The sequence below is a fragment of the Leucoraja erinacea genome, chromosome 9 (genome assembly GCF_028641065.1).
Source record: "Leucoraja erinacea ecotype New England chromosome 9, Leri_hhj_1, whole genome shotgun sequence".
Taxonomy (NCBI): Eukaryota; Metazoa; Chordata; class Chondrichthyes; order Rajiformes; family Rajidae; genus Leucoraja; species Leucoraja erinaceus.
In genome coordinates this window covers 927,575-937,500 of record NC_073385.1, presented here as the reverse complement: position 1 = coordinate 937,500, position 9,926 = coordinate 927,575, and the positions used below count along the sequence as shown (strand labels likewise).

The 9,926-nt window shown below is 45.6% G+C and overlaps 1 protein-coding gene across 1 annotated transcript in view; it reads right to left on the bottom strand.

The window, feature by feature from the left end:
• Positions 1–9,926, bottom strand: part of slc24a4b (solute carrier family 24 member 4b) — a 247,337-nt gene that overhangs the window by 80,467 nt on the left and 156,944 nt on the right. The window contains exon 4 of the mRNA XM_055640063.1: positions 1,793–1,867. Coding sequence (XP_055496038.1) covers positions 1,793–1,867 — 75 coding nt within the window. The remainder of the gene's footprint in view (positions 1–1,792; positions 1,868–9,926) is intronic.

Below are 9,926 nucleotides of genomic sequence, written 5' to 3'. Positions count from 1 at the left end.
TTTGTATGTTAGTTGGCTTTGGTAAAATTGTAAGTTGTGTGTGGTGTGTAGGATATCCCTAGTGTATGGGGGGATCACTGCTCGGCATGGACTCGGTGGACCGAAGGGCCTGTTTCCACACTGTATCTCTTAAACCTAAATCTGAAGGCTCTGGTCAAAGACCAACACTGCCTCCGCAAAATCTATTCAAATTTACAAATCAATCCTTTTCCTGGTCTAGTTCTCCAACATTGAGGCCCAAGTCACTGTCAGTCTGCTCGTCACATCAAGTACATTGCTGGTACCAGACTCCAGGGAGGAGATTACCAGAGAATAAGATTCATGGATGTGCTCAAAGCTCTTTGAAGACATGCAACATTCCCAGTGACTGAGGAATCTCAAGCCCACAGGCATTCAAAATAGAGAAGGAACATTCAAGATGGTGTTGGGAGCTTTGTGGCCATACAACACAAACACACAGGTACCCTATGTAAACGGCAGAATATGCGTACAATCCACAAACTACCCATCCACCCATTCAATCCAGCCACCTTCTGTCTCAGATGCAGAAGAATCTGTATTTCCCATTTTGCACTCATTAGCCTCTTCAGAACCACAACATTTAAGCGAATGCCAAAGAAGAACACATTGACAGAATGCGTCAAAGACGTGACTTCAAAATGTATCTCTTCTGATCTCTCAAAACAACTACAATAACCATATAACAATTACAGCACGGAAACAGGCCATCTCGGCCCTACAAGTCCGTGCCAAACAACTTTTTTTCCCTTAGTCCCACCTGCCTGCACTCATACCATAACCCTCCATTCCCTTCTCATCCATATACCTATCCAATTTATTTTTAAATGATACCAATGAACCTGCCTCCACCACTTCCACTGGAAGCTCATTCCACACCGCTACCACTCTCTCAGTAAAAAAGTTCCCCCTCATATTACCCCTAAACTTCTGTCCCTTAATTCTGAAGTCATGTCCCCTTGTTTGAATCTTCCCTATTCTCAAAGGGAAAAGCTTATCCACGTCAACTCTGTCTATCCCTCTCATCATTTTAAAGACCTCTATCAAGTCCCCCCTTAACCTTCTGCGCTCCAGAGAATAAAGACCTAACTTATTCAACCTATCTCTGTAACTTAGTTGTTGAAACCCAGGCAACATTCTAGTAAATCGCCTCTGTACTCTCTCTATTTTGTTGACATCCTTCCTATAATTGAGCGACCAAAATTGTACACCATACTCCAGATTTGGTCTCACCAATGCCTTGTACAATTTTAACATTACATCCCAGCTTCTATACTCAATGCTCTGATTTATAAAGGCTAGCATACCAAAAGCTTTCTTTACCACCCTATCTATATGAGATTCCACCTTCAAGGAACTATGCACGGTTATTCCCAGATCCCTCTGTTCAACTGTATTCTTCAATTCCCTACCATTTACCATGTACGTCCTATTTTGATTTGTCGTGCCAAGGTGTAGCACCTCACATTTATCAGCATTAAACTCCATCTGCCATCTTTCAGCCCATTCTTCCAAATGGCCTAAATCACTCTGTAGACTTTGGAAATCCTCTTCATTATCCACAACACCCCCTATCTTGGTATCTACTGTTTAATGTTTCTGGATAATATAAGCAAACGTATACTCTGAATTAGGCAACACTTTAAAAAAAATATATATCTGGATCTGGATGTCAATATCAAGGCCAGGATTTAATCAATTGTTACTGCATAACACAGGCTTCAGACACCATCTTTGTTGATGATGCTCTCAATGTACATGCAGTTCAACATACCTCACATATCTTTTCTAAGGCTGGAACAAAGAAGTCATCACAAACTATAGCCAGTGCGTAAAACATATACATGGCCTGTAAATAGAGAAGAACAAATGCCAGTCAGATTCCTGAAAATACGTTTTCATTCAAAGAATTTCAACACTTATCTCGTAATCTCAAAAATAGCTTTTGACTTGATTCCTGTTAGGATTCTGACACGACATACATGGCCAGTCCATGGATATGTATAATGTAAATGTTGTACACCGTAGGTGGATTTTCCCTGGGAGATATTGGAGGGTGGCTTGTCTAATGTAGGATTTTGCACAGTGTTACTGAGAAGCAATTTATTAGTGAGCTTTTCCATGCCAACGATAAACCAAGGCAACAAGACGGAACCAAACATAGAGGTACATTCTTTGTTATTCATAGGAACATAGGAGCAGAATTAGACCATTCGGCCCATTGAGTCTACTCCGCCATTCGATCATGGCTGATCTATTTTTGCCTCCCTACCCCATTCTCCTGCCGTCATCCCATAACCTTTCACACCCTATATCAGACCATATGAGAGAGGAGCAGAATTAGGTGTAAAGCCAACAGCATTCAACTTCTCTTGGTGTATTATTGATATGTCTGAGAAAGAACTGCAGATGCTGGAAAAATCGAAGGTAGACAAAAATGCTGGAGAAACTCAGCGGGTGAGACAGCATCTATGGAGCGAAGGAAATAGGTGACGTTTCGGGTCGAGTCCCTTCTTCAGACTCAATAGGTGACGTTTCGTGTCGAGACCCTTCTTCACCCTTCAACTCTGCTGCTGACCAGAAGGCCCTACAGAGAGTGGTGAGGACAGCGGAGAAGATCACCAGATCACCCCAACCAGCAATCCAGGACTTATACCCATCTCGCTGTCGCAAGAGAGCAACCATTATACCCATCTCGCTGTCGCAAGAGAGCAACCAATATCATCAAAGACACCTCCCATCCAGCACACAAACTATTCATCCTCCTACCTTCCGGTAAGCGCTACCGCAGCATGCGGAGCAAAACCACCAGATTCAAAAACAGCTTTTTCCCTCAGGCCATCAGACTACTCAACACACTTAAGAAAATTCCATGAACAGTACCCAAACAAAGACAAACAAACTGTGAAAATAACTTTGGCTCAATGTCTCCAGTACGAAATTTGCACTTTTTCTATATTGCACCTTTCATTGTTGCACCATGTTTAAAATACCTCAAAGTATTTGCTACATTTTGGCACACTGTGAATATTTTAATATTTTAAATAATGTATGTCTATTGTCTATTTTTATTGGTATGTTGTCTGTCTGTGTTTTTAATATTACTTGCACATTTGGAGTATGGGGAAACGTAATTTCAATCCTCTGTGTAACTACTGTTGCATAATTGAATTGACAATAAAGTTTACTTTGAACTTTGAAACATCACCTATTCCTTCGCTCCATAGACGCTGCCTCACCCGCTGAGTTTCTCCAGCACTTTTGTCTACCATTGATATGTCTGACATCAGCTGGAGTATTTTGAGGCAGACCCTGTGCATGAAATAGCCAGCGTGCGTACCTTTAGAATTCACAGTGTCTGGCAGCTTGGTTGTGGTCCCAAAGCTAATACATCACCATCTGGATATATTTGTGAAACATTGTCATTTGAAGGGAAAGGTCAGCCAGAGAAGATACTCACAAAGGACTTTTTCAAATTCACTTTGGATAGACAGTGACCTGAAGAACCCTGATGGTCCCATTCCAGATTCAAAAATAAGCCAAGAGTAACAAGCTAACCAGCTGAAATGTGTGGAGTACTGAGAGAATCCACACACAGAATTATGGATTGATATGTTCACATAATAAAAATTTGGAGTATAAAAATAAATGTATTCCAAATAATTAAAGTCCAGGAAAATTGCATCTTGTAACATTGTACCAAATAGTATTGCATGTACGTTATACAAAAAGCCCCGAATATTGCAATCGCTAACCTTTGGAGCGCTGGAATAAATACACACATCCAGAAGTCTCAAAGGAGCTAGTCAGTTCTCTCAGCTAGAAGTTCACAAAGGGACGCAGAATTTATATTTAATGACTGTCGGCTTTTCTATCTTTGATTGTTGAGGTGAACAGTGCTTGTTGCTGACTTTGAGAATTGATCACCTTACCTATTTAATCAATCACCCTATCCAATCAATTAACCCCTGACATCCTCAACGCCGCAAATACAAATCAGTTTATTTCAACGATAAAAATACACCAAGCGTTCAGACAAAGAGCAACATGTTTTGATGTAACACATTTCTTTACGGGAATAGCAAGGTAGTCAGGCATAATTCACATTGTAAACTGCCGTTGGTACGTTGTTTGGTGTGATTTACATTGAATGCGTTCACAGTTCCATTTCTTTGCACTGACAAATATTTAATAATATGAACTGATATCTCGTTTTAAAATAGTGTGGATAGTGGAGATCACAAATAAACAAAATGTAGCAACCTTTCAACTTAGTCATAGCAGGACCTAAATACCCATATTTAGCAGCATTTTATTCATCTTTTTCTTAGAGTCCGTTGCAATCTCAGATGTCGTTCTGCCAGTATCTGGCGCAGGTCACAGCTGGTCGGGTCGGATCGGGACGGGTCGGTTCAGCCAGGTCCTGGGGGCTACACTGGGGGGCAGCGTCACACTCCAGTAGGTGGGACATTGCCTGTACTGTACTGCTCCACAGCTGCACGTGTCTTCTGCCTGGTAGTTCCATGCACCTCCCCTGCTCCACTCGTAATCTGTTGAGGGTCTTCCAGGTTGGCCATGGGAGGCCGTGCCCGCTGGCGAGGCATTCACTCGGAGTGATCCAGTCGTGGGCTCGTGTGTTGAGTTTTATTCATGAAAGGTTGACATAGAGCAGTTTGCCAATTTTGTGGCCACATATACACACATGATCCAGAATTCAGGTATGTGCACAAAGGTACATGCGTGTATGTATGCTATGTGGCATGTTCACTTATACGCTTGAGGGAATGGCTCAAATATGAATATAAGACTAGACCATACAGCACCTTAGGAATGCTCCAGCATTCAATTAGTTTGTGGATAAACTGGTCTTTGTCTCAACTATAGACTCCTGCCATAAACATAGTCATAGATTGATACAGTGTGGAAACAGGCCCTTCGGCCCAACTCGCCCACACCAGCCAACAATGTCCTGCTGCTACACTAGAGTCCCACTTGCCTGGTGCTGGTCCGGCGCCGGGAGCCTTCCAAACCTGGAGGGAGACCGCTATCCATGTACCTGTTGCGGGGTTGAAATTGTTTCTCAAACAATCACTGCCCCGCGCGGCTACGGCCGCGGACTCTGCCAGGGCACACCGGGGGCTCTAACCATTGGTGTGCGACCTCGCATCACCCGGCGTGGCTTTAATGGCCGCGGGACAATCGCCATCGCCAGCCGGGGGCTATGACTTTGACTCTGACATCGGGGGGGGGAGAGTGCAGTGGAGAGATAAGTTTATTTGCCCTTCCATCACAGCTATGTGATGGATGTTTATGTAAAATGTAATTATGTTGTGTCTGGGGTCTATTTGTGTGTAATGTATGGCTGCAGAAACGGCATTTCGTTTGGACCTCCAGGGGTCCAAATGACAATTAAATTGACTCTTGACTCTTGACTCTTGACTCTTCAATTAGTTTGTGGATAAACTGGTCTTTGTCTCAACTATAGACTCCTGCCATAAACATAGTCATAGATTGATACAGTGTGGAAACAAGCCCTTCAGCCCAACTCGCCCACACCGGCCAACAATGTCCCAGCTACACTAGTCCCACTTGCCTGTGCTTGGTCCATATCCTTCCAAACCTGTCCTATCCATGTACCTGTCTAATTGTTTCTTAAACAATGGGATAGTTCCAGGGCTGCCAACATTGGGTGAGAGTTGGGAGTGAGAAATTGCGAGAGACCAAGCCCGAGGGAGCGTAGTAACCGGGGAGAGGGTGTGAGAGGAGGGTGTCCGCCCTCCCATTGGTACGGAACGTTTGCATTTTTCAGCTTGAAATTGTGTAATATGGTGCATACTGTAGCGAGTATTTTAACTTACACTTGAATGCAATATATATGCTTTAAATTGGATTAGCTATGAATAAGGTTAGACTAAATTACATTCCACAGTAGAGCCAGGCTCTGGTCAACAGGTGCAGCACATGAATGATCTTAGTGTATTCATGTATGGAAATCAGATTATAATCAAACACTTGGCCCATGTTGACCAACCTGGGTCTCACTGCACACCTGGTACTACTCCTGACCCTGACTCCAGTTGCATACCTTCTCTCATTCCTGACCCTGAGTCCAGCCTTACACCTGGCCCCCTATTCTACCCTGATCATAGCTGCTTACCTGCTTAGGTTCCCAGTGCTGAACACTCCCATTGTCCCAGCTTTGACTGCACACCTAGTACTATTCCAGACCTTGACTCTGGATGCACACTTGGCCTTGCTCCTAGCCCCTCTGCACTGACAATATATCTGGCCCACACGTAAAGCCCCATAGCTGACCCCCTGGACTTAACCTATTACGTTCAATTAATAAAACAACGAGATTGGGGACATTTCTATTCAACCTGTCAAAGAAATTGGGGGGGGCATTTAGAAATAGTCAGTGAGGTAAACAAACATCCCCACTCCCCGTCTGCACCTGTCCCCACCGCTGCTTCCGCTTCCAACTCCCGCGGCCCATGCAGTTGATATTAGTTTTGAAATATTCGTTGACACCAGAATTTCTCACAACAGAGCGTGAGAAATTTGTGATCAGCATGAGAATTTGGCAATTCTCTCTCCCCCCCTCTCTCTCCCCCCCCCTCCCACCTCACTCTCCCCCCTCTCCTCTCTATCTTCCCCCTCTCCCCTCCTCTTTCTCCCAATTCTCTCATCTGTCTTACCCCCCCTCTCTCTCCCCACTGTCTCCCTGTCTCCTTTCCCTCTCTCTCTCCCCCTCCCTTTGAGAGCCTCTGTCCCTTCGGCACAGAGACTCTCACGGCAGCGGCGCAACGCTTCCAACGCCTCCGATGGCCCGGGACTCTTGCACTGGGGCTGCTCCATGGCTGGAGCTGCAGCGAGCCACTCGCCAGCCCGGCAAACACTCGCCAGCCCCGGCTCCCCGCATCTGTCCCCGCCCGCTGCTTCTATCCCTCCCTCAGCCCCGGCTCGCCAACACCCGCGGCCCACGTGAGGAATCTGTGATCACCGTGAGAGCGTGAGAATTTGCCCAAATGCGTTATTTTCACGCTCAAGGTGTGAGAGTTGGCAGCCCTGTAGTCCCTGCCTCAACTACCTCCTCTGGCAGCTTGTTCCATACACCCACCACCCTTTGTGTGAAAGAAGTTACCCCTGCCGCCTTTCGTGGAGTCGGGCCCAGAGCTTCAGCGGCGGCACAGCGGGGACTTTAACATCGCGGAGCGGGGCAACCCCTTGCCGGGGGTCGCTGGAGAAACACTCCGACTGCTGGCCTGCACCCTACAACATCTCGGAGCCTCGATCTGTGGAGCTTCTGTCTATGTCAAACATTCCACTGGGTTTGGAGGAGACAATGTGACTGGTAAGAGATGCTGGAACTATTAAAAAAGACTAGTGAAGGAAAGCCGTATGGTCAACAGCTGGTCAGCGAATGTGAGAAATGAAGCTGTGTTAACACAGAGCTGAGCCTGAACACAGAGCTGAGCCTGAACACAGAGCTAGTACACATGAATGGTTTGAGAACTGACATTTTGTGAAAGAAGCAGTTTGATGAATTCAATAGCACAAGCAGACACTTTGATAATTGTAGAACCAAGGGATGGGTTGCATGTAGAGCAAACTGTGACTAGTGGTGTGTGCAATTGTGCACGAGTTGTCTGTATACATCTGCCATTTTATATCAGCATGGCATCAGCTTGGCTCAACAATAGAAAGTTGAGCCAAGTGCTGTGAAGATTTGAAAGTTGAAGTTCTACCTTAAAAGTAAGAGCCCTCAGCCACGTAAATACTGAGGCCAGGAAAGGTCACCTGTTCAGTTGCCAGCACACACTGGCAGTGGTGAACGGGCAACGGGATAATGCCTGACGCAAGGAAGGGTGAACTGTACAGTCACCAGAAGTTATACCTAGGCTCAGTCATTTTATCAATTACTAGGGACTCCATACCTTGTGGGTCTTGGAGATTCGGTATGTCAGAGAGGACTCTCTCGAACTTCTACAGGTGCACAGTAGAGTGCATACTGACTGGTTGCATCGTGGCCTGGTTCAGTAACTTGAACGTCCAGGAGCTAAAAAGACTGCAAAAAGTTGTGACCACTGCCCAGGCCCCACCATTGAGGGATCTATCGAACTCGCTGCCTCAAAAAGGCAGCAAACATCATCAAAGATCCACACCAACCTGGTCACACACACATTTCAACATTGCCATTGGGAAGAAGGTACAGGAGCCTGAAAACTGTAACGCCTGGTTGAGGAACAGCTTCTTCCCTCCAGCCATCAGGCTATTAAACACTACAACAAATCAGCTCTGAACTACAACGGACAATTATTATTATTGCACTGTATTTGTGTATTTATTGAGTATGCGAACATGTGTATATATACACACTGAACTTTTTTTCTCCCGTTATGCAACATGTTTACATATTGTGTTGTGCTGCAGCAAGCAAGAATGTCATTGTCCTATCTGGGACACATGACAATAAAACTCTCTTGACACTTCTCCAAAAGGTTGTGGAAGTAATGATTTTGTACAAATACAAGCTCAATGGGGCTTTTATTATCACATGTGCAAAGTGCAAAGTGCAAAGTGCAAACGCACTGAAGTTATTTTTTTACAAACAGTCTAGTAGCGGATTGTCACAGATCCCCGATTAGCAAATTGTAGAGAAACAATTGACTGTTCCATCATGAAAGAAGCACTACACTTCCGCAGGCCTCCATCTGTCAGCTTCCCTTGGATGTGCGGAAGAACCTCCCTCTCCTCGCCGGTCCACCTTTGTGCCTCGGGCGAGCCTCTCGCAGCGGACCACAAGGCGTCAGTAGGCCAGACCCCGCCCTACTGACCTCACTTCTCCTCAGTCATGTCCAGTGTTATCGCCAGCTCCATCCTCCTGGTCTCTGGTGTTTGGAGGATGAGTAGAGGGCAGCTCAGCGGCTCCCCCATCCAGGCCTTGGTCCACCGGGTTCTCAGAGCAGCGGCCGGCTCGGCTCGGCTCGGCGGTTTTCCCCTGTTGGCCGCCGTCCACCGAGATTTGCGTTCGGCCCTAGTGTCCAGCTCGGCCACTACCTGCTGCAGGCCGCAGAACTCTGGGAAGCTCGTGGTGAAAGAAGTTAAATATTGGCACGGGTGGAAGAATGCCCGGCAAACAGGAAGTAGAAGATAGACGCAAAAAACTGGAGAAATTCAGCGGGACTGAAGGAACGGGTGATGTTTCAGATTGAGACCCTTGTACGGAGCCAAACAGGAAATAGAAGTAGGCATCAAGAGATCTTTTTCTCATCAGCTGAGAGTGACGTGTGACAGGGTTTAGTGTTGGAGCCACAATTATTCACAATGTAAATATATATAGATATAAATGACTTGGATGAAAGCACTCAAGGTACGACTGCTAAATTTACTGATGACACAAAGCTAATTAGGAGAGTAGAGTGGGCAAAGATTTGGCAAATGGCATAGAAAGTGGGAAAATAAAATTGTCTGTTTTGGAATGAAACTAAAAGCCATCCATTTGGGAAGAGACTGTGGAGCCCTGAGATACAGTAGGGACTGGGCGTCCTAATGCATGATTCACAAAAGACTAATGTGAACAGCAAATAATTAGGCAAGTGAACAAAATGTTAAGCATAAAACAATCTGCCGGAGGAACTCAGTGGGATGGTCGAGGTTTTAAATCGAGACTCTTGCTCTGCACTGAAAGTGGGGAGGGGAGACTAACAGTATAGAGAGGAAAGTGAGGTGGTTAGGAGCTGGCATGCAATATAGAAACATAGACAATAGGTGCAGGAGTAGGCCATTCGGCCCTTCGAGCCTGCACCGCCATTCAATATGATCATGGCTGATCATCCAACTCAGTATCCCATCCCTGCCTTCTCTCCATACCCCCTGATCACTTTAGCCACAAGGGCCACATCTAA